General features: G+C 36.9%; 1 protein-coding gene across 1 annotated transcript in view; it reads left to right on the top strand.

Moving 5' to 3' along the window:
* The window catches only part of LOC148812183 (guanylate-binding protein 5-like), a 31,334-nt gene extending 19,391 nt beyond the window's left edge, over positions 1 to 11,943 (top strand). Inside the window, exons 7-8 of the mRNA XM_088908643.1 lie at positions 5,985 to 6,064; positions 11,132 to 11,943. Of these exons, the coding sequence (XP_088764769.1) occupies positions 5,985 to 6,064; positions 11,132 to 11,887 (836 nt within the window). The 3' untranslated portion in view covers positions 11,888 to 11,943. The remainder of the gene's footprint in view (positions 1 to 5,984; positions 6,065 to 11,131) is intronic.
* The last annotated feature ends 14,172 nt before the right edge of the window (positions 11,944 to 26,115 follow it).

The following is a 26,115-nucleotide window of genomic DNA, read 5'->3' as shown; positions in this document are numbered from 1 at the left end:
ACAACGTAAATAATTTTCTTTGACTTCTAAGTCCCTTTATTATCATCAAGCACAGGTTTCTTCTTCGATACCATCGTTAGACAAAGCAGGAACTTATTGTACATTACATGTGGAAAGATTACAGATTACAGATTTTAATCGTCTTTAATTTTGTTATACATTTTAGAAAAGTTTCATCTACGCATACACCACAAAACTATTTTCGATTGTATTTCTGAATGCTATGTATAAAAAACTTTTGAATGGCTGCATCTGTATTACAGACATTTACAACAAAGACATATCATAAAACATTTACATATATTGTTAAGTTATTACTTTAAATATATACTTTAAATTACTGTAAATATATTACTTTATTTTATATAACACCTTTACAACTGGCATCTCAAAGCAATACAGGATTCTGGCTATCAAATTCTGAACATATTGGAGATTGCTCAGTGTGGAGTTAAATAACCTAGTGAACAGGTTGTGCATCTATTAATTGTATTGAAAAAAGCCTTTCTTGATTTCTCTAGTTCCTAGTTTCTCTATGTTCCCTTTAAAATAAACGATTATCCCACAATGCTGTGTACTACATGGCCGGTAGGGAAACTAAAGGGAAACTTTAGTAGCTGAGCATAAAAAGAAGAGAAGCATAAAGCGTGTGATGGTCATAAACTATATTAATTTAGGAACTGCATCAGAGATATTTTTTTAACTGCACTACATTGGGGAGAATCAGTATAGCTTACATTTATATAGAATGTATAGAAATACATTTTTCCTGCATCAAAGTTTAACTCGTTCAGAGTGCCCTACATTACAGACCCAGTGCTGCAAGGTAGCAATGCTAACCACTTCACCACCGTTAAAAATGGATGGATATCTTAGTTATCTTTCTAATTCACAGGTTTGCATGCATAATTTAATTTTGAGAGCCACTGAGACATCTGGTACTACTGTTGTATTTATGAAAAAAAACATACAAAAAGCATACTAACAACTGTGCCATCCTATTCCTTAGTTAACAAATTTTATTTTTATAAACAGTTAACATTTTTAGCAAAATATTTTGAATTATATTTACCCTATTTTTTCTTTAATTTTGTATTTAACTTATTTTATGATAGAAAGATTAAATGTATATTTGAACAATAAAAATATGGTATTACAAGATGTGGGGAAAAGTGCAACAATTTATTACAGTGCTAAATTTAATATTATTGATTACTAATAGTTTATGCTAACACCTAACTTTCTTAAGTAGATGTATTAAAAACAGGTGGGTAGCTGCGTCAGCATGCGTAGGCTGCAAAGGAACAAGTAATAGGTTTATTCCATGCTGAAAAAAAGAAGAAAGAGAACACAACGTTTCGGCCGTGGAGCCTTCTTCAGGTATTAAAAACAGGTTTGCCCAGCCTAAGAGGTGGGGTCAGCTGACACTCCTCCATACACTCAAGTGAAAAATTAATAATGCCAATGTAAACGTCAAATTCTCTCTCGCTTTGGCGAATGAGAATTCTGTCTGGCATTGCCAGATTTTGAAAAAATAAAAGTATTTTAATCAAGATGGGGGCAAGGAAGTCTTATCTATGACACCCTCCCTTATAAAATTAATGTGAAACAAACAAAAACTAAAAATAAGATACAATCTACAGACATTCACAACATAGACATATCATAAAACATTTACATATATTGTTAAATTATTACTTTAAATATATACATTGAGTTACTGAAACAGCTCGTTAATAAAATGGTCGCAATTTTGTTCTTATTTGGAGGCAGGGATATTCTGACAACAATTGATTTAAAGACGATCTGTCAAAGTGCAATGAAATACAATGTTGTTGTTGTTGTTATTGCTGTTTTTATCCTGTAAAGCGCTTTGAGAAGCCACCTTGAAAGGTGCTATATAAAGGCGCTATATAAGGGTGCTGATTCTTATGGAATGTGTTTCTTTCTTCTTTTTTTCAGCATGGAATAAACCTATTACTTGATTCTAATGGAAGCCCGATTCCACCAGGGATTAAAAAAAAAACACACACTCTCTTGTTTCAAGCACCATGTCTCTTCCCGATAAAAAGAGGAAACTTTTTACACTTTAACTCTTCAGTTCACAGCTAAATTTCACCAGAGCCACTCACTAATAGTTTATGCCAACACCTAACTTTCTTAACACACAGCGGTCCCCCCAGGTTCCAGTTAGTGCGTGATTACGCATCAGTGAAAAACCGGAGGTTTAAATAAAAAGAATTAGCTCACTGATAGTTTTATGTGGAGGCTGTGAACATTTTCACAAGTCATGGTCTTCAAAGTGCATTTGTTTTGAAGGCTTTCTGTGTTTCCCTTCCAAATATATGGACAGAAGAATATTCGAGCGTGGTCAAATAAATGGCTTAAAAACAACATAGTGAAGGCTGTGAGTTATGTGAGTCAGATTAAGAATGAATAAAAGCATTTTATTAAAAACGCGTTTGCGTTTGTCTGGGTGCTGTAAGAAAACACATTCCATAAGAATCAGCGCCTTTATATAGCGCCTTTAAAGGTGGCTTCTCAAAGCGCTTTACAGGATGAAAACAACAATAACAACAACAACAATATTGTATTTCATTGCACATTGACAGATCGTCTTTAAATTAATTGTTGATTTAAAGTTTGACAGTAAATGTTTATATTGTAACGCATACAGCCTCCATTTCTTTATTAAATTTTTAAAAATTGTTTGCGCAGTCTAAGGGGGGGGGTCTGCTCTCATTGACAGCTGACACTCCTCCATACACTTAAGTGAAAAATTAATAATGCCAATGTAAACATAGTATTTACAATTTGTTGATAATAAAAATGTTAAGTTCTCTAAAGCTTTCTCAGTCAAGTACGATAGTTTACCCATGGAGCTGTGTAAGCATGCGAAGGCAGCAAAATATCAGCTAAATTTGAAGATGTGACACCGAAAATATTATTAATAACCTTTTAAATCTGAAGGGAGATCTAAACGGACCCCCACACGATCAGAGGGCAAGACGGTGATTATTCATTGTTATTAAAAAATGACTTAGATTCGAACATGTTGTGATATTTAGAAATATAAAAAAGTCAGTTAATTGTCCATAATATTGCTGTTTTATTTTTTCAAAGAAATGTTTGTTAAAAGAAAATTCATAGCACTAGCTGGATTCAAACAGCCTACCTCTCACTTAGAAGTCAGGCACTTAGACCATCACACCACTCACATGATGAGTGGAAAATTAAATCTTTTCGTTTTCAAAGAATGTGGACCAGGGTAATACTTTGAGTTTACAGCTTGTCCAAGGTCATCCATTATTAATACTATTAGTATTATCTTTGGTAAAGACTTTGATGGCGACAGCTCAAACGCTGTACATGAGAGGTTGAGCTTTATTAGCTCCAGCTTGCGGAAATTCCAGATACTATTATTTTACTTGCGGTGCCATGCGGTATTATGCAAGAATATACGGTATTAATACAGTATTATACGGTAACGAGTTATACTGCGACAAGCGTTATAACGCAGTATCGCCCGCTTGTTTTGAATGGCTGCTTCTGTAACTCCACCTGGCGGTTTTATAAGGTGATTCCGGATACTATTAACATAATCTAATTTCCAAGAGGTAAAATGCGGTATGACGTGAAATGACTTGTTATGACGCTTGTTTGATGCAACATGCCCACTGCGTTGTACCGCAGTGTACCCCGCTTATTTTGAATGGCTGTATCTGTAGGACAAAATATTTAATCTCCGCATCAAAGCATGAAAAATGATGTTGGAAGGCTTTAATATTGGATAAATTGAAAGCACTGGTCAGTTGAATTTACAGATTCCCTCTTGCATTATTTTAAGAGCTCATCTCACATTGATTGAAACACTTGTGTGTGTGTTTTTTTTTTAAGTATGAATACTTATTCAATCAGTTATTTTCTGGTTTATATCCATAATTCATTTGGCAGGATCTGTAGAATTGGCTACACTTCGATATTATAAAGTATTTTGTGCAGATCAATGGCATAAAATCCCAATTAAATACTCAATGATTCCATATTGTAACCCAATAATACATAAATATATCCAACGGGAGTGAATACTTTTGATAGATAATGTATTAATTATATAAATAATGAGGCAGCAGCAGAGTGAATTCTGAGGTTTACAGAAATATTTGGGCCATTATTTTGAAGAAATTACTTCCATCACCACCATCAGAATGACAGTGACCTGAAACACACCATCCCAGCAAACCTCGAGTTATCTCAGACAGTCCAAGTCAAATCCAATTGAGCAGCATTTAATATAATGGGGGGGGGGGGGGAATAGAAAGAATGGACAAAACTATCCTGTTTTGCTCATTAAAACATCTTATTAAAGCATCTCAAGTGATTACGTTTTTAACTTAAAGTGGATGTGTCTCGGTACTTATGGTGACTTGAAATCAATGGAACACAAAGTAAGTTGTTGTTATAATCTGATCAAACGTATGCATAACTTACCCAGAAATAACATATGGATGATTTACCAGGAATAAAATAACTCCCCAGCGTTATGCAAGATTTACATAAATCCAACATTATGTAAAATCCTGACCTGGGCGAAATAAAGACTTATTAAATATGAATTTTCTTTTAGCTTTATTTACACATTTTAACAGACAGCCTCCAAGTAAAAACCAAATGCTCCTACCTTCTGAAAGTACAAACTGAAAACCTTGAAAAATGGGCTGAATTATTCTAATTATTTCCATAATCTTAGATGTAGAAGTCAGACATGTTGGTCTGTAATCACACTTGGGTCAGTTTCTTCACTCTTCTTGTGGCTGGGCTCTATACTGGCAGTGAGCCTGACTGGAGCAGCTGTTGGCTCATCAGAACCCCTTCACTGCAGAACATTATTGTGCTCTTCTGCCATGCCTTCCTGATTTTCTTGTTGAATAACCTCATGCCTTACAGGAGAGTCAGGGCAAGCTATAGGATCACCTTATATTCTGCATTTTATTGAATACTCTGGTGAGATTCTGCCTTGTTAGAGTATTCATTAATTTTAATTGATTAAAAAAACAATATAATCATCTCTTACAGGTGGTTAGTAATTTTTAAGTTAAAAAAAAGTTTCCTTAACTCAGTATATCTTGAGGAGAAGGGGACACAGAATCTCAGTCTGGTTACCAAAAAAAAAATTGTTCAAATATTTAGTTTGTTAGTTTACAGTTTTCTTTCCTACTGATGGCAGAGCTGAAATCCGATGGAAGTAGATCCCAGACACAGTCCAATGTTCTAAGCAAGCCTTCCTTCAAGCCAATTGAAAACCAGTTCAAGAGGCTTACACATTAAGCACTAATACCTTCAACACTGTGCTATGGTTTACCTGTTCTAGAGAATTACCTTTATCAGTTCATGTGATATGAATGTCATGAATGTGAACTCAACAATCTTTCCTTTCTGGTGTGAGATAATAGCAATTTATTTAGGTTCTAGGACTCACAGAATACAAAGAGATTTCACTTCTGACAGCTTAGTCTTTCCTGTTGTACATGCAAAGATGTTCTTTCTATCCAAGATCCAAAACTGTATGAGATGTATCCGATTTGTTTGACTTTTAGTGCTGTCCTAAAATTATACAATCATTATTTTCATTTGAACTAACCTTTCATTTTTTTAATAATCCTGTCCTGTTGTATATTGAATCGACAAAACACTGTGATTAATGAATACAAAGTTTTGCTATTTTTTACTGGTGCTTGTACTGTATTACAGGGGTTGTCATGCATTAAGATTCCAAAACAAAAAAATTTAAAATTTCTGAAATTCTCACTGAACTTAATGAACATAAAAGGTATCAGTCATTCACTTGAGAACTATACATGTGTTTATAAAGACACATTTTCTAAAGATTGTGTACATCTTTAAACATTGATATTCACAGGCTACGTTTTTTGTTAATGTGCTTTATGCTGTTGGAGTAAAGCACTTAAAATGTTTTCATTTAGGGTCTGATGATATAAGCAAGACTGTGTTTTCTGAACTTGGCACCCTTCACCTGGACCCTTTGCTTAAAGACTCCTTGAAGGTAAATGTCATTAAATTAAAAACTTCTTATTGAATTGTTTGGTCCACCGGTTTACTGAAAGACCTATTACAGAATAGTGGTACTATTGATACAGATGCAGCCATTCAAAATGGCGGTACAAACCCGCAGTACGGTAATCTACCCACAAGCCACCGCAGGGCACCGTAGGGCACCACGATAAGTGATTGGGTGGCCAAAATGACCGACAGGGGCACTCGTGGTGCATTGGTTGGTAGTGAAAAGATTTAATCATTTAATGTCTTTACTGTGCACATTTTTATCAGCTTAGTTTTGAATATTTATATGGAATTTTACCACTAAAGGGAAATTTTAGTAGCTGAGCACAAGAAGAAGAGGAGCATAATGCATCTGAAGGTCATAAACGATATTAATTTAGGAACATAAACTTTACTGTATGTACGTAAACTGTACTGTGTATGGCTGGTCTTGGTAGTTTAAAGAAAAAATACACACCAGTCTTCCATTTCTCCCTAAACATTTTAAGCATGAAAGTTTTATGAAACGGTACCCAAATCTGCGATTGCTGTATAGGATGAATTTTAATCTTAAAAAATTATTTAACACGAAAATTAAGCTGTTTACATCTTCCGCCTGAGAACAGTCACCCGTTGCTACCCAACGCAGAAACACAGCCACTAACTAGCAAAGAGAGGACATTAGCTAGCCAATATGATAAAGAAATAAATGATTATTTTGTTTATTTCTTTTGCACATTTATTTGAACATTTCCATCGATTGTACTAGCACTTGGAAACTGTCCAATCCCTAGTTCATCAGGCATTTTCTTTTACGCTGCGGGCATTCTCCCGGTCTGGTGCCGGTCTGTGTCTTCTAGGATATAATGCCAGGGAACTCTTGTTTTTATGTCCACTATAACAAACAATCTCCTTTGCTTTAACCGAGCATCTAACCCCTCTGATTGGAGAAAAAAGATGTGCTGGTTTGCTATACATACTGTACCAGGAAGATGATTTCTTTCTATTCGAAACGTGTATTTTAAAAGTTTAAGAAGTAAAAACCTTACAGCGTACACAGATTTCTAAACTGATCAGGATCGTTATCTTTGTCTTATCCATAATAATGTTCACCGCTCTGTCCAGCAAATTAGTAATAAACTTTATTTTATATAGCGTTTTAAACGAATAAGTAATTAGATTGCTCATAAACCTAATCACTTTTTCTACATAAACACAGCGTAATTGCTCTCTGAAAATGCTTTTTCTTTTTATTAAGGCTCAGATTTCAACTATAGATCGTATTATTATAAACTTTCTTGGAAAAATGTATTTTATGTAAACCATGTTTGCTATTAATTCATTTAGGGCTAGAATATGTTCATTGTCTTCCAATCGAGTCGAGTTGACATTAGAAGCTTGCCACGCCCGGACTGTTACACCAACTCATTAGCATGTTAAAGCGATTTCATTGAGGAGCCTAGCTTTCTTAACTAGTAAGTACTGTACTTCCTTGGTTTTGGAGGGGGAGGTGTCTTTCGCTGGAAATCCCGCCCCCTTCTACTTTGAAAATACCTGTGAAACCGGTTTAATTCGTCACAGCCAGCACTCCCGCAGAGAGGGGGGTTGTACTCGTTAATGTCTTAGCCGGAACACATCATTATATCTCATTTTGTATTTCTATAAAAAAATCGTTTGCCCAGCCTAACACTATTATTGTTATTGTTTTTATCCTGTAAAGCGCTTTAAGGAGCACAGCTTTCTCACCACTTAGATTACTTTTTGATACCATCCTTACACAAAGCAGAAACTTCTTGTATTTTCCGATGACATACAAGTGGAAAGATTACAGATTTTAATCGTCTTTTTTCTGAACCAGGGAAAATCTGATCATGTTTCTCTATAACAATAATAAGCAAAGACTGTATTAAAAGTATACTAGTGACAAACTTCATTGCATTTTGAAAACCAAGTAATAACTTAACTATATGTGCAAACGTTTTATGATATGTCGCTGTTGTGAATGTCTGTGGAGTGTATCTTATTTGCTTGTCTGTCCTGGGTCTCTCGCTCGCCCTCCCCCCTCTCTCCCTCAATTCAATTCAATTCAAGGTGCTTTATTAGCATGACAGATGGATACAATCAGTGTTGGGTATTTACTTTGCTTTGAGATGCCACTTTTAAAGGTGATATATAAAATCAAGGCTTTAACTTTCTCTAACTCCGCAAGTCTGAGTTCTCGTCTGTCCTATCCGAATTTGAAAGTATTACAATATGTATCTTTATAGCAGGTGTACAGCCTTTTAGTATAGATTACACATTTCTAAAATGTATTTAAAAAATAAGAACGATTACAATGTAATCTTTCCATGTTTGATCCCAAGATCCCAAGAAAAATAAATCTAAACGGGGAGAAAGCTATGCTGAAAGTTTATTAAGATACTTAGAAGACAAAGATATCAATTTATGTTGCATTTGTCTGATTGTGAATCAAAAAACACATATATTTAAACCCGCGTTTGCGATTTAAATCAATATAAATGTTTATATTGTAACGCCTAGGTGACTATTCATTGTTATTAAAATGACTTAAATTCGATCATGTTGTGATATTTAGAAATATAAATTTGTTTGGTGCGAGTGAGGTCTTATTTAATCTCTGACGCAGGGAAACGTTTCATTTTTTCAAAGAAATGTTTGTTAAAGGATATTCATGGCTCCAGTGGGATTTGATCACAGACCATATGACATGGGAGTCAGGAACCTAACCAACTGCGCCACCGGCAAGGTCACATACCAAGTGCTGAAAAAGCACTACAGAAACATTATCAACAGACAATGTACAGCATGTATTATTCTTGTGTTGCGGTACATGAATATAATTATATCGTTATTAATTTCTTTAGATACGCGATTCCATATTATATTCCCTTTTAATCAAATTCTAAAAGTATGCTTGTTGACTCCGGTATCACGTTAGTTAAAGACTTCGATGCTTAAAATGTTTAGGCAGAAATGGAATACTGGTGTGTATTTTTTCTTTAAAGTACCAAGACCAGCCATATACTGTATGTTTATGTTCCAAAATGAATATCGTTTATGGCCTTCACATGCGTTACAGTATGCTCCTATTCTTTTTATGCTCAGCTACTAAGATTTCCCTTCAGTGGTAAAATTCCATATAAATATTCAATACTAAAACGGACACCATAAAGACGTTTACTGTAAATCTTTCTACGACAGACCAACGGACCACGAGTGCCCCTGTCGGTCAACCAATCACGTACCGCGGTACCGCGCGTCATCGTGCGTCACAATGCGCAACGCCGTAGTCAATTACCTCCGGTACGTGTCTGTACCGCGCACTTTGAATGGCTGCATCTGTATGTTTTCTTTAAAGTACCGAGACCAGCCATATACTGTATGTTTAAGTTCCAAAATTAATATCGTTTATGGCCTTCACACGCATTACAGTATGCTCCTATTCTTTTTATGCTCAGGTACTAAGATTTCCTTTCAGTGGTAAAATTCCATATAAATATTCAATACTTAAACGGGCACAGTAAAGACATTAAATATACATATACATACTGTATACAGTACAGTTTGCATACGGTAATATGTTTATGTTCCTAAATCAATCTCTTTTATGAGCATGTGAAAGGCATGGTGAATCGATTCTCAAAAATTACTGTACTTTGCATGATTGGAAACAAATGCGTGATTGCGAAATGCTGTGGTATTACTTTTACAAAGACGGTCAATGAAAAAAAGAATGTGGACCAGGGCAATACTTTGAGTTTACAGCTTGTCCAAGGTCATTCATTATTAATACTATTAGTAATATCTTCGTTAAAGATTTTGATGGCCACAGCTCAAACATGAGAGGTTGGGCTTTATTAGCTCCACCATGCGGAAATTCCGGATAGTATTATTTTGCTTGCGGTATTATAGGAGAATTTACGGTAACTCGCGGTAGACTGCGTAAAGCGCACCGCAAAATAATGCGGTATCGCCAGCGCATTTTAAATGGCTGCATCTGTATATAAATCACAACGTCTTTCACTAGTACAAACTTATGTGCAAAAATTGCTTAGGAAAATAAGATGCACAACATAAAGCATTGGAGAAATGCAAGAACACATTAAGAAACAGTCTCATGACTTAAATAATCTCCTAATTTTGCAGTGCAGTTTTTCAGGGTTGAACCTAATTTACTCTCCAACTTTTTTGGAAAAAAGCTAAATATTTTAGAGGCCACAGCACACCATATTTATATATTAGTGTAATAAAAAAATTGATATGCTTTTGTATAAGACGGTTTAGTCATAACAGATATAATAGGTCATGATTGTAAACATTTAACTCACAAAGCAAAACAAATATCTGAATTTCACATTAATTAATCTGTGGAAGAATGTCAATACTTTTCTGAGGATGAATTAACAGACATAAACTGTTACACTAAGGAGAAATCAACTGAATGGATCTACTATCACTATCTTACCATCATCACAGATTCACTGAATAATACTTTAGGTTCTTGTCATTTTTTCCAAAACTGTAATTTATGATGTTTTAAATGAACACAACAGATCTGGTAATTGCATCTTAACGTAAAACATTTGAAAACACATAAAACTAAATCAGTATAAATATTTTATTTTTTTATTATGATAGCAGTTGGTACGCTATCAAAAAACTAAATAAACTGCATTTACCTTATTAATCACAAATTGGAAAAAAAATTTAAACCTGAAGGCACATGAAATCTGGTAGATATTTTCTGGATGTGGGTAAATAACGCAATGAGAAACCTAAATATAGTCTGATCAAGGACCATTGATCACAGGACCATTTTCAGGGTCCTGTCTTGTGTGTCGAAGTACATGAGATATCAAAATGGTACAAATAAGATACAATGTTTTATTATGTAGTAATGTTCAAATGTAATGTTCTGTAAATGTATACTAATTGTATAATATATAATATCTAAAATAATTCTGATTCTTCTAGAGGTTGTATACAACAGTGTTCCTTTATGTTTAGTACAATGCATTGTTTTTTTTCTAATTTCTGTGTCTTTCAACAGACATTCACATATTACACAGTCCTTCTGTACCACAAAAAGAAGACAGAAATTGACAACTTTGTGGGATCTATGAAAACCCTGGCAGAGGGCATTGAAAAAACCCACAAGGGCACTGCAGTAGGCAGCATTGTGGGAGCTGGTGTTGGAATTGCAGGATCAGCTGCTACTATTGGTGGGATACTACTTGCTCCTTTTACTGCTGGTGCCTCTTTAGCACTTACAGTTGGAGGGGTTGCTGCAGGAGTAAGCGGTGGTGCCACTGTCCTAACCTCAGATCTCACTAAGTACTTTGTTACCAAGAACAAGACAGACGATGCTAAAAAAATTCAGGAAGAAATACAGAAACACATGAGGGAGCTCCAAAACATAATTGAATATGTTGGCCAAATGATGAAAGTATTTAGAGAAGATCATGCTTCTTACATTGAAAATATGGCAAATAATATGCTGTGTCAGTGCTTCCAGGCTGTGAACTTACTTGGGCCTTTAGATGACATTATAGCTGCGGGGGCCAACGTTGCAGGCCGCGTTGTCAGAGTGGCTGGTGGAATTCTTGCCGCAGCCACCATGATTTTTGATATCATAATCATTAAAAATAAAGCAAAGGAATTCAAAGATGGTTCTGAAATTGCTAAACAAATAAATCATTTGATAACAGACGTTGAAAAGGATCTCAATCAAATTGATGAGCACATACAAAAGTTTGAAAAACTAAGTAGTACAATATGCTGTGATAATTTTGAAGATCTTGCTTGACCTATCAAAAACAATGATTAAAAGAAATTACAAAAGGAGTAAGAGATCAACCACACAAATTAAGAAAAAAAACACAAATCGAAAAGTACAGGAAATAATGCAGTAGAACTTCAAAATACTGTAGTATCCACAGCATTGATCCACCCAAATTCCATGTAGAAGTAAAACAATCTTAAAGCATATTTGGTTCACAGTAAGATTCAGTTTCTAAAAGACACTTTGTCATGAAAGATGTCAATATCCACCAATGCAAATACGTTAATCGATGCACAGCAATCATCATTTTCTATTCACTGAACCTTTATGAATACTGTAAATAAATGAGTAAATTATTGCATTAAATGTATCAAATGCTACTAAATTGGAAAACAACACAATGCATTCAATTCAATGACTGTAAAATAAATGCAAATCATTCAAATTAATACTACAGCATTTCCAGAAATTTAAAAAATGATAATCAGACAAGCGAAGACATCAAAAGAAGAGACACGGTGTACGATACAAATGCTACAAAAGAAAGAAATGAGACTCTGGAAACTGTGTGAATGGATAATCTATTGTGAATCATGATGACACCATGCACAGAACCTTTAAACAACACTGCACTGTAGTCAGAAGGCTGCCTACACATCTGAAAGAGGACTTGCTATTACACAAAAAATTGTAGTCATTTAAGTCTGATAAAATCTTAATACAAATTGAAATTAATATTTAATATTCTCCTGTGTAATGACATTCAGAAATACTTCAGTCATGTATTTTGGATACATACTAGCTGAACACAAGTTTAAAATTGTGTATTGAATATTGTTCCATTTCTGTTTAACCTAATTCATATGTCTGTGAATAGAACATGCTTTATTTCTGTAGCCTAGACAGATCGCTGTGACTGAATGTATACTGTTTTCCTCTGTAACATGTTTAATATGTTTTTTAATAAGATATAAATGTGGGAGGTGGGAATGTAAACCAAGATACCCAGCCATGTTGTTAAAGTGGATTCATTGGATATTTTCAGGAAACAGCTGGATGGAATCCTCAGATTATCTGTTTTTGATTATTGTTTGATGTTGTTAAATAAAGAACTATCTTTGAAATTAATAACAAAAGTATATGTGCTTTTTGCTGAATAGTTAATTCACTTGTACAACATTAAATACAGTGCTCAAGCTGATTTTGACATTTCATCAAATACAACTAGAATGTGGTTTTGTTTATTATTTTAATTATAATTTTGCCATTGAGACATATTTTAAAAAAGGCATCTTCGTCTCTTACTGTCTCTTCTTGTAAAAAAAAACACTTTCTTCTATATAATAACTTCCATTTTGTCTCAATCTTGTTCTAGTGTACTTCAAATCACCTTTTATAGATTGCAACTGGGAGTAATGTTCTAATAAAGGCTAAATATACAGATAACATACTTTGTATAACCATGTGAGATGTAAGGATACAGATGCAGCCATTCAAAATGCACGGTAGAACCCCGTACCATGTGAAATTATCTACAGTTATACCGCAGTACGTGATTGGCTGGCCAAAATGACCGACAGGCGGCACTCATGATGCATTGCTTGTCAGTGAAACGATTGCTTCATTTAATCTCTTAACTATGCATGTTTTAATCTGCTTAATATTGAATATTAATACGGAATTTTACAATTGAATGGGGAATTTCAGTAGCTGAGCATAAAAAGAAAAGGAGCATAACGTGTCTTAAGGACATAAACGATATTTATTTAGGAATATAAACATATTATGTATACTGTAAATGGCTGGTATTGGTAGTCATGCATGATTACTTTCTAAACATTTTAAGCAGTTCATCTCAGATGCATTTCCCGGTAGTGCAGTGGATTTGTCAATTGACGGTCTGTCTAGATGAACTGGGTTCAATACCTGCTTACTACACAAGTTTTTCTTCTAACAAATACTTTTTAAAAAATGAAATAGCAAATATAATGCACACTGTATTAAAATGTTTTTTTTTGTATATATATTATAACATATTCAATGTTAAATTATATTAATAATGGAATAAAAATGTGAATAAGGAAACGTGAATACTGTCAACTGTTCAACCAGTTTAATTCAAAACATTTTATTCAGTGGGGCAATTTAACAGACGCCTCAAGTCTTAACACGAAATCATATAGATTGTAATTAAAATCGAGAATAACAAAGCGGTACCTGGTTGCATTTTTAGAAACCTTAGTTTGAATAAACCAGATCCCAGGTGCAAGTGACTTCATAACGCGAGAAGGCATTATGCTATATTTTTTATGCATCAGTTGAAGCCTTCTGAAGTCTCTCAAAAACATAAAAATGTAACATAATATTGTGTGGCATGATGGGCAACTGATTCTTTTAATTTTAAAGAAAATCAAAACTAAGAAAAAACGTGTCTGCCTAAAACAGACACTGCATGATTTTAAAATCTAAATAGCTAAAAACACAAAATCCACTAAAAATGGGTGATTTTCCTTGTGATCAGATTAGAATCTTTGTGTTAGCTGTAATTTTTAAAAATTTTTAATTAAACATTTTAAACACTTTAATTTTGTAAACGCAACACACATTTCATACAGATACAGTACAATCACATTCTCATTTCTTCCCATGGTATGAAGAAACTTAGCAGGTCGCTGAGAAAATAGTGCACCCACTGAGCTCAGTCAGAGAAGAGGTGGTGCTGTAAGAAGACTGTTCTGCAGCTTGCAGTGTTTATGGCACTGAGTGTGTCTGCCTTTAAAACATAGAAAAGGAATGTCAATCATTTAGTTTAACTTGAAATCTTTTAATTATCATTAAACATAGCTTTCTTACCAGTTAGTTTTATATTTGAAACCATCGTTAAACAAAACATTGTTGTACTTTCTAATGACATTACACATGGAAAGATGATACAGTTTAATCATTTTTATTTTTTTAAATACATTTTAGAAGAGTTTAATCTACACGGATATCACAGACTATTTTGGATTGTATTTCTGAATGTTAAGTCACAGTTCAATATTTTATATACATCTAAAAGTCAGGCATCAGGTGCATAACTATTAGTAATCAATAATTAGTATTAAAATTCTCACTGTGACAAATTGTTGCACTTCCGCATCTTGTAAAAACATTAATTTGCAAAACTGTGTTCAAATATACATTAAATCCGACTATAAAAACAAGTAAAATATTAACTTATAAAATAAAAAAGAAGGTAAAATATAATTTAAAATTAAACCAGGGTTAATTTTTTTTCTGTCTCTTGCTACTCTCTCTCACCCACTATGATTCAGACACAGAATGGTTAAAAATGGGAACAGGTCAGGCAGGCAGAGGGAAGGGGGAGGGGGGAGAAGGGAGGCGTCTTCCCACCTTTATGACTAAACTGCCAAAGAGAAAAGGCTTGAGAGACATACAGAGCCGAAAAAGTTTGGTGCCGTCTTCTCTGCTTTAAAGGTACACTCCTTGTGGAAGAATTTTCACCTCGGATATTTGCCCACCAGCTGACACACAGAACCAAACTGAATACAAAATGTACTTGCAAGAATAGCGATTACAAACATTAAAAAAACATACTTGCTTTACACTGTTATACTGTACAGTGTAATAAAACAGTCTATGGTCACTACACTGTGAGTAATGCTGTTCACTAAACCTCTTTCCCACAATTTCACAGGGCAAGGTCACATAGCTCATTCAAAACTGGATATAATTTTATCTTGCAAAAATTGTGATATTTGTCAACATATTTACTAAAACTATCCATCTCAGCAATCTCACTATGTTAGTCTCACTGTACCCCCCAGTGCTCACTCAATGTTCACACTCCCAGTAAAATAAAAAAAACGTTTTCCACATTATCACCTCGCACCAGGGGGGAAGGAAAAGTGCCCGCTGTCATTTTTTTTCACTGACAGACGAAGTTGATTAAAAATCATTCAAAAGGGAGTGGTGTGTTAACACAAACTCTGCTTAACAGAGCCGCTTGTAAGAGAAAGGTGACTTTCTTCTAAACTAAATAAAGCTACAGTACAGACAGATTTTAAATTCTTCAAGCAAAATTAGCTGTTCGTCAAAATCTGCTATTTTGCAAGCAGTACACGACTTCTCAAAAGGTACCTTTTGTCTCTCATGCAAACTCAACACAGATATATTTTTTATAATTCCAAAATTTGAATGGTATGCCTCAGGGACTCATTTTAGTATTGTAGCAAATACGGTTTGCGCAGGAAAAACAAAATACCTTCCCCCCCTCCCAGATGGGTCTCGCCTCCTGCTGTTCCAAAGCTGTATGGTTTCAAAGTATGTGTGAAATATCTCGTCTTACTCCAGTTATTAATCCGATCTATTTTTACTAATCCGGCTATGGAAAAAATATGGCCAAAAGGATCGCTGCAAAGGTTACATTCCAAGCTGAAAAGACAAGACTCAACATGTCGTCTCTAACTCTTCAGTTTACAGTTCATTGATGGTCGTTCATTATTAATATTGTAACAAACGGCAGGCATACAGATGGTACAAGCCGGTTGCAGCCACTAGTACTGAAGGAGGTTTTCTGTAGCTCAGCTGAAAAAACCTTCTGTTAAGCAACACAGGAGACCTGGGTTTGAGCCCATGTGTTGAAGGGTGAACTGGGGCAGGAGCACTGAAGGCACAAGCCCAAGAATCTGAATTTGTTATAATGTTATTAATAATATATTCTGTATTGCATTTAAATTGGAATGTTTTTACAAATATATATAACCTTTGTCCCTCCTTTAACTTAAAGAATTGCATGAAGAAATCCTAAATCACAAAACCATAACTTTTAATAATTAATCCAGATACACACACTCACACCAACAACATGCTATAATAGTGGACTATTTTTATATATTCGGCTATGTAAGAAACAAAGTAATTCTCTGATCGCGCTTTGAACCGTCTGGGTGCAGCTCACTACATTACCACTACAAGGACAATAGAAGTTTTTTTTTAAAAGAAACAAATGTCAAACTGTTTCCAAAATGTCCACTTGTAATACTTTAGCTGCTTAGTTATACGATTCCATATTAATATAACAATCAAGTAATCAAGTGATGTTAAATCACTACAACATTTATTTTTTTACAATAACAGAAACTGGTGTTCTTACTATGTATTCTTAGAAAAGGATAAAACGTTATAACTTTTTATGAAGTACAGAATATAAGATTAATAATGTTAGAACAAACACATTAAAACCAGAACCCATGTAAGTTACCAAGTTAAAGACTTTGATGCTGATACGTCCCAGTGTGTTTTTGTTATGTTCCACACTGCTGACCTTTGATTGTTCTCCCTCCCCCATTGGCCCACCATTACACCACTGTTTCAGTATGATGTCATCATCAATCAGCTTCTCAGCCAATCAGAGTGCATCTTATTCAGTATAAAACATGGTGGCTTTCAGAAGGAAGAGGCCTTTCGTTTGACTTCAATTCCGCTTGGCTTTGGTTATCGCTTCACTTTTGATTTTGCTTTGGCTTTGTTGGTTTGTTGGTTTCTGTTTGTTTCTTTGTACTTTCGTTTGTTTGTGTGTTTATCCTTGTTTTGCCATTACCTTGCCCTAACGTGTTATATGTTCACCTTTTGTGTTCCTTTGTACCCTGTTCCTGTTGATTACTCTCGTTTTCCCTTATTTGTATTCCTAGTTCACTCATGTTTTTGTGTGAACTTTTGTGTATAAGGTTAGTTTAGGTTGTTGAGTACATTCTACACACTTAGTTGATTTTGTATTAGTAACACTAGTTTAGTACGGGTGAGTTCTGTTTGTCTTGTATGGTTTTGGGCAGACAGTGGAGGTTAACTAGGGTGTTGAAGACGCCGAAGACCGTGTGTTTTGGGTTTTCTTTTGTAGTCAGGTTAGCTTTCCCTCACTTTCCTAACCAGCTCCATTTTGTTTGTTATTTTCTCTTCTTTGGCACCACTCTAGTTCCTGACCCCTATGTGTTATTGTCTTATTTCATACCAGTCACTTATTCAACTTAAAATCATCACTTTTTTACCGACCCTTAATATCAAGCTTCCTAGTCCCTCACCAGAACCCACCTGCTTCCAAAAATTATCCTAAATGTTACACCCCTTTACCCCTAGACATTTGGGGTTGTAACAGATGCATAAAATATTCAAGCATAATTAAAATATTTCTGATGAAGGTGGAGGGTTGTGTACTTTTGTCCTACTTAGCAATCTTGCTTTAATAAAATATTCAGACTTTTAAATGTATAATGATTAACATGCTGTAATACACAGTTTAAAATTATTAAAACTCTAAAGAGTATACAACTCATTAATTGGAAAAAGATTTTCCCTAAGCACCAACTGGGATTCGAAAGAGGGCGTTTTCTTGCAACAGACCAAATGCTGTACATGAGAAGTTAAGCTTTATTAGCTTTACCTGGCAGTTTTACAAGGTGCTTCCAGATACTATTATCATATTTCAGTTAACATGCGGTATGATGTGGTATATTGCACCATGCCCCCCCAGGTTTTAACACAGCATATCTCACGTTTTTGAATGTCTGGATCTGTATGTAACCATTTGAGAAAAAGGAATAGGAAGCATACATTATAACTTATAGCTCATATATATCTCTTAAAAGGTAGTATAATAGTAGAATGGTCAACACTGTTATTTTACAGTTTTGGAAATATAGAGAAATACATGACTGTGGTGCCTATTCTGTTCCTATACTTATCAGGCACAACAGCGCTCCAAGACTGCATAATTTTTTCCTGCGTCACACCTCCACCTACTGACAAATTCCAGTACTGCAGCTTGCAGTTTCTAACAAAAGCATAAGGACTTGGCATCTTTCTACCTTTAACCATCTCATTTGTATCTATTTTTTTTCCTGTGTTACAACGCTTTTAGATATTTAATGGTGAAAATCATGCTTGGACTCTATGGAAAAAAAGCATGTTTGTATGTTCATTGTTTGTGATTGGCTTCTCAAAAGTTGAGCTAATTGACAGCCAACACACGCCATCATGAAGACTCCTTTAAAAGTGATACCAAGCTTCATTTTCAATTTGCCTCCTTTACCTTCAATGGCAGCACTGAAACTAAGAGAATGATAAGAAATGGCTTTTATCTGGCACTTTCATGTCCAATGAGCTCAATATGTTTTCCTCTTCGAAAAGAGGAAAGAGGAAAATGACCCTCGCATATGGAGAAAGATGATTATCTTGAGCATACCCCCTCATTGGCAGTTGCGTGCCAAGGTGGCCAAGTGGTTAAGGTGATGCACAAATACAGGTTGAAACACGGGGTTTTGGTTGTGGATCCATCTCCATATTGGGGAAGGGAACAGTAAAATAGTAATGAAATACAAGAGAAGAAACTGAAAGAATTGTGCTCACTGGAAATTAGGAAAGAACGAGATGGTTGGACAAGTAAAACAGTTTGTCTAACAATCTGAAACAACATTTTTGGTGTCAATCAGCACAAAGATTTCTCGTCACGTGCCTTCGAATGTACAATTTGTATGGTCGTTGAATGACATTGGTTTCTTCAAAAGTCAAGTTGATTGACAGTGGAGAGCTAGCCGATGCACATCTTCAAGGAGACTCTCTGTAAGGCAATTACACATTTCATTTTCAAGTCGCCTCCTTTACATGCAATAGCAGCACCGACACTAAGAGAAAAGATGAGAAATGGCTTTTATCAAGCAATTACAGCATTTGTTTGACCAAGAATCTCTGTGTTCTGAACTGGCTCCTGGAGAAGTACAGAACAGTAGGATACAAGGTTTGTTGAAATAATTAGAGTGTCTGATGAGTTCCTGTAATTATTACAGTATTTTTATAACATTAAATACATCTGGTGCATCATAGTTCATATTGCAGGGAAAACACCAACACCTTTTCTACCTTTTGGACTGAATGAAAACATACATTGACTACATAACCTAATGCAATTGAGCTCTTCAAAATGTTGTAGTCTAAGGAATAGTAAAAACACAATGCATCGATTTGGGTGAGAATATCAGAAGAGGAAAACCGCATTCAAGGTTCATTTTCAACAGCAAAAAAAGCAGTCAAATGGAGTTTTTAAATGAACGTTCAGGAGGAATGAAGACAGCCGGGGTCATTAAACTTAGCTGGTGCAAAACAAAAGTCTGTGCTCTGCCCTGTGCTATTTACACTTGTATTTCGATTATTGCTGACTGTGCTGTTGAGTCTAAGGCCTCAGGTCCATGCCCTTCCCCCATTCCCTTCCTCTCTATTTAATTTCATTTCCACACTCTCCTCTGTCTCTGCCTCCGGCATCCAACGTGGCCAAAGTTCTACTTGCTTGGTGACTTCGGCACCAGTTTCTTCTGTTTATGCCCCTGTTGTACCTGCTGCTGTCCCCATGGCCCCGAGTTCATCCAGCAAACTACCTTCAGCATAGCTAGCAAGTAGCCTGCACCCTTCTTTACCCCCTGGCATCCAAGACAACTTGGTTGCCACCTCTGCTCATCCTCCAGCCCAACCTAAGACTCAAGCTTCTCTACAACATCCTTTGAGTTCTTTCACCCAAGCCACTGAGCTTCAGGACCCCTATCTAACCCCACCTAGCACAATCTTCTTTCTGCTCTTTTTTCCTCCTTTTCTTCCCCTATCCCCGGCATCCAACCTGGCATCAGTCATCTCATGCCTTTGGCCCCGGATTTCAATCTCTCTGCCCACTCTACTAATAGTGCCTCAGCCTCTTACCTCAGCCCCAACCTGCGGGCGTCCTATTAAATATTTTGTCTCTCCTATCCCCTGCCATCCAACATAGCTCAGTGGCAGCTCCAACTGTTCAACCCCTACCTTCTACTTCATCTATTCCATCATTCTCTCCCACACCACCTGCTGGTCATGCTCCTGCTTCCATCTCTCCTGCCTCATTCCCCCTTAACAGAGATTTTTTTTCTCCGAACAGCTTTTCCTCTTTCAGCTCCTCCTAATACACTGGTGTTTCGTCCTCCTTCCATTCCTCTCTTACTCCAGCAGCAAATTTTAAAAGAAATTTGGGAACCAGATGCATACTTGAAACCTTGTACAATACCTCGTTATTCAGAACTCTCATTCTTCTCAATCATCCTTTCCATCACTATCTCCAGGTGGCACTGGGCCATCCTGTCCTGTCAGGGATTGCTCCTCACACTCTTGGCTCTTACTGGACTGCCTGGAAAAGTTTCCAATCCTTTCACCTCTAAACAAACAAAGTTTCTATCTTTCGATATTCTCACCCTTTTATCTGCCATTATAGAAACTTGCTCAAAATGCAGGTATCCACTACTAAGGCATACCTCCATCCAGTTCTTCCACAAACTCCTTTTTGGCATGACTTGTCCATCTCTTATTCACCCTCAAATCACTCTCTTTCTAAAATGCTTCCAACGATCCGAGAAACCCCTTCCAAATCAATGCACACCATTTACCTAAGACATCCTGGCATCCTGCATTTATGTTCTCAGATCTGATTATCACACACCCTGGGTTGACAGCACACTCGAATCTTTACTCATGCTAGCATTCTTCAGCTTCCTGAGATGCTCTGAATTTACTGCTACTTCTGCATCCTTTGATCCTTCTTCCAAGCCTTGTTTATCTAAGATCAATAACTTATCTCCCAATACGTTAACCTTCTATCTCAAGAAAAGCAAAACTGATCAGTTAGGGTCTAGCACCCTTACATATTATTTCAAAATCCATTCTTACATCAGCCCATATGAGTCTCTATCCCATTATGTGCAACTTCACACCAGAGCTTTGCCTACTGATCCTCTGTTTGTGAATGAGAAGGGACCCGTGGCTGGTTTCTCCATCACAATGTACACCTGCTGGATTTCCTGATTAATTCTCTGGCTTCAGGGCCTCTTCCTCAGCTGCTTGACAAGGCATCCCAGAGTATCTTATCAAACAACTCGGCCGCTGGTCCTCAGAAGCCCATCATGCATATATTAAAACCAATCCTGATATCCTAAAACAAGCATTTTCTCTCCTCAGATGAACTTAGGTCAATGTCCATTGTTTTTTCTGCACTGGTGGTTGGGGTCCCACTTGGTTCATTTATGGGAGGTTGGCCATCAGCTAAGAGTCTTCACATCTCATTAAACAATTCTACTTTCTCTCAATCTTTGGCTGTCATTCCTTGTGAATTGTTTTAGGGATCTCACCCAGCCATTTGTTTAGTCCAGATGCCTCCTGTGAGCTGTCTTTTTTATTGTCTCACCCAGGTCTTCTCTCCAAGACAAGAGGTGTCGGGTCTGTGCTGACTGGAGGTTGGTATTGACTGGCCAGTGTCTCTATGAGTCTCTATGAGTGTGGGCACACTAAGGGTTCCAAGCAACCTTAACATTGCTACTGTAGATGCTGTAATCAGCTACAAAAGCTAAATTTTACTGCATTTAGTGGTCACCATCTCTTATATGCTGGCCGGACAAGAGACCTCCTACTGACACAGACACAGACAGAGCAGTCCAAGACACTCCAGGTTGGATTGGACTGTCATCTTTGGAAGATGCGGTAACAGGAGACAAAACAGATCATAGAACACATTGAGGGAGTGTTTGTACTGCTTAGCTGTTGACACTGACTGACTCTCCCAGATATCGAGAAGAGAGCACTGGCTTCTGTCTAGAAAGCAGATCAATTCATTTTAACTAGTCAGTCAGATCTAATGAGCTTTACTGCCCTTAACAAAACTGGACACTTTTCATCTCACTTCCTCCAGCTCCCCCCTGGGGCTATAACCCATATTAGTGTTCATGACCTTCAGGCCCCTCTGGTTCCCAGTAGAACCAGGAGATGGGGGGATTGTGTTTCTTTACATTGTCTGCTGTTGTAAAACAAGTTATCGCTTGGGTTTAAAGACCCTCCCTCTAATCTGGTGTGGCTCCTATATTTACCCCTTATTCTCAGGACTGACCCTGTAGCTCAGCTGGGTTCTTAAAAGCTCAATCAACAGTCTTCTAGATCAGCTAAACTGCAGGAGGCTGGATTTCACACTGGGGTATAACAGACCCTGGTGTGAGAGTGAAACGGGGGAGGGGAAGGGATGTGCTCCTGTAGAGCTCTAGCCCTCCTGACCTGCCGTCTTTCCTCTCCCAGTTACTCCTACCACAGTTTATAAACTCCAGCAGTGCTCTACTTGCTCTTGTTCAAATTCCATTTTGGTATTTAAACAAAATGGTTGGTTAGGTGTATTCTTGATACACCACAAGGGGGAGCTCTTCCTTCAACTCACTTAGCCACTCACTTAGCCACTGACGGAGACTCGTAAACTCATAAACCTTTACAGAGATTACGTGACGGAAGTCAGTAATGAGCTCAGTCAGACCCACTTTAATACTTTCACGCCCCTTAACCGCAATTCACATTAACCACATTTGACATGCTTCCATTAATCATTATTCTACTTCCTATACCCTTATATAATAACCTTACCCAAGTGAGGAACCTGGTTGAAAGCCCTATTTTTTGTAGTACTCTAAACATATACTCATAAGAGATACAATCGTAAGCTTTCTCAAAATCCAAGTTTAGGACAGCTAATCTAATATTCCTCTCTCTCACATAACCTATGGTATCTCTAATCAGTATCAGGCTGTCCGTGATCCTCCTCCCTGCCACACCACAAGCTTGATCTGGATGAATGACTTCCCCCCCAGGACAGATTTTAGTCGAAGCGTTAAACACTTGGAGAGCAGTTTAAGATCACAATTCAATAAAGTTATCGGTCGCCAATTTGCCAGGTCTGTGCGATCATTCTTTTTGAAAAGTAAGATCACAACTCCCGTCTTAAAGCTGTCCGGCAGTTCTTCTAAAAACTCAAATTCTTTAAAAATGGTTAAAAGATCCAATGCTAAAATATCCCAAAAGGCCCTGTAAAACTCAATGGGTAGACCATCCAACCCTGGAGTCTTACCCGTTTTGAAGGTCTTCAAACTTTCCATTAACTCTTCAACAGAAAGGCCTTTTGATAACACAGTATCGTCTTTTACACTTTTTGGAATGACTTGCACAAATTTTTCTAACAAATCCTTAGACACTTGTTTCTTTCCAAACAACTCCCCATAGAAATCCTCAGCTACAGTCAACATGTCTTCCATACTAGTTTTCAAAACCCCCTCTCGTCCCTTCAATGTAGACATTAGTCCCCTCCCTACGACCCTTTTCTTGAAAAAGAATCTTGTACATTTTTCACCTTCTTCAAGCTCTTTCACTTTGCTTTGAAACATGATTTTTTTCATCTTTTCTCTAGAGAGATTTAAAAGCTCATTCTTTAATTTCCTCACTGAAGTCCCACCCCTCTTCTAATAACTTAACATACCTCTGCAATCTCTTTTGTAATCCGTTTTCAACCCTTCGTATCCTAGCCTGTTTTCTCCTCCCCATCTCTATGAAGAATGCTTTTGTACGCTCCTTCACCTCCTCCCACCACTGTGCTCTTGTGCCAAACAGGTCGTACAAAGACTGCCATTCCTTATATCTTTCCCTGAACCTGCTCCTCACTTCCTCATCCTCCAGAAGTGAAATATTCAGCTTCCACACACCCTTCCCCACAGTAACAACCGTTGGAATAGCAAGTGTACATGACAGTAAACAATGGTCAGAGAAAAAAACAGGGGTTAAGCCTGCAGTTGTGCAAGTAAAATCACGTATCAAAACAAAATCTATGCGTGAGGCTTGGGTCCCATTAGACTTGTGCCATGTGAAACCTGCCCTCCCCTGACTATGAAGTTTGAGGGCATCTTTCAGTTTAAAATCTTTACATACCGTTTGCAATAATATTGATGATTTATCAAATTGGACCTGTTTCTCACCCCTCATTCTGCCTTCTCTTTCTAAAAGGCAATTAAAATCCCCAGCTAAAACCAGTGGTTCCCATCCCAATAAATATTCTCTCAATTCCTGAATTAGGACATATCTGTCGTGTGGGCAACTCGGACAATACACATTTAAAATTTTAAATTTGACATTCATGAAACCCAGATACACCACCAGTGCTCTCCCTGGTTTCACTACAAGGTACTGATGTACCTCTGCCATCTTATTTTTAATTAAAACAGCTATACCATCAGATTTATTCTCATTGGACCCACTCCAAATTGATGGGCCCAATGTCCACAGTTCTTCCATATCCTTATAGCTGTTTTTAAAAGTAATCCACACTCCTGTAACAACATAATATCAGCATTTACCTTACTCACAAGTGATAGTATAGTCCTTGCCCTTAACTTGGAGTGAATGCTTCTCACATTTATGGACACAATGTTCAGAGCCATACTTAAAGTTAGACCAGGGAAGACTAAAAACTCTGGCTAGAATCGTTCAGTCTGTGACACCTACTATACAGGCCTTTTTCTTTTTCCATTTGCTCTCCTTGCCTCCTCCTCCACCACCCCCGCCATCAATAGGATGGTTCTCCACCTGCCCTCCTTGAGTCTCTAGTTCTAAAGCTGGATCAGTAGGATTGGAGAGAACTAATCCCATGGGAGAACCTGCCATCTGAGGACTCTGAAAATGATCTTCCCTCACTTTTCCCACTCGGAGTTAGATCACTTTCTAAATCAGATGTCTCAGCAGACCTTTTAGACTGCACCCTCTGTTCTATACATTCCATTTGAGCGCTTTCAGTCTCCACGGGTGGCAGACGATCAGGAGAGATGCTACCACTCAATTCAGAGTCCACCTCACTTTCCACATCATTATCATTCTCTTCTACCTGAGCCTCATCTCCTTCACTCCATTCTGAACCCTCGCTCTCTTTTCCACTACTTTCTTCAACGTCAACCACATCCAGTTCCTGATCCAGAACCACTGCTCCAGCCCTAAATGCCTCTTCAAACTCTTCCTGTTTTTGCATCGGTCTTCCCAGTTTTGTTCTATTTGCAAAGGAATTTGGACAGTCTTTAAACACATGACCTTCACACTCACAGAGATTGCATTTCCTCACGCTTGTACATTCAGTATATGCATGTCCAATTTCCTTGCACTTACCACACACCACCTTTGTACAGGCATCCACAAAGTGACCCAGCTCCCCACACCTCCTGCACAGTTTTGGCTGCCCTTGGTAGAACACAAGGCCTCTATGTTCACCTAATCCAATCAAAGAAGGAATGTGTTTAAATCCACCATAACCATTTTTGTCTTCATGCAACGAAATAGGTACTCTCCATGCACAGTTCCAGATCCCATCATCATCCAAGACTTTGAGGCTCACCTTT

The sequence above is a fragment of the Atractosteus spatula genome (assembly GCF_055471065.1).
Source record: "Atractosteus spatula isolate fAtrSpa1 chromosome 10 unlocalized genomic scaffold, fAtrSpa1.hap1 SUPER_10_unloc_3, whole genome shotgun sequence".
Classification (NCBI taxonomy): Eukaryota; Metazoa; Chordata; class Actinopteri; order Semionotiformes; family Lepisosteidae; genus Atractosteus; species Atractosteus spatula.
This window is presented reverse-complemented; position numbering and strand designations above follow the sequence as displayed.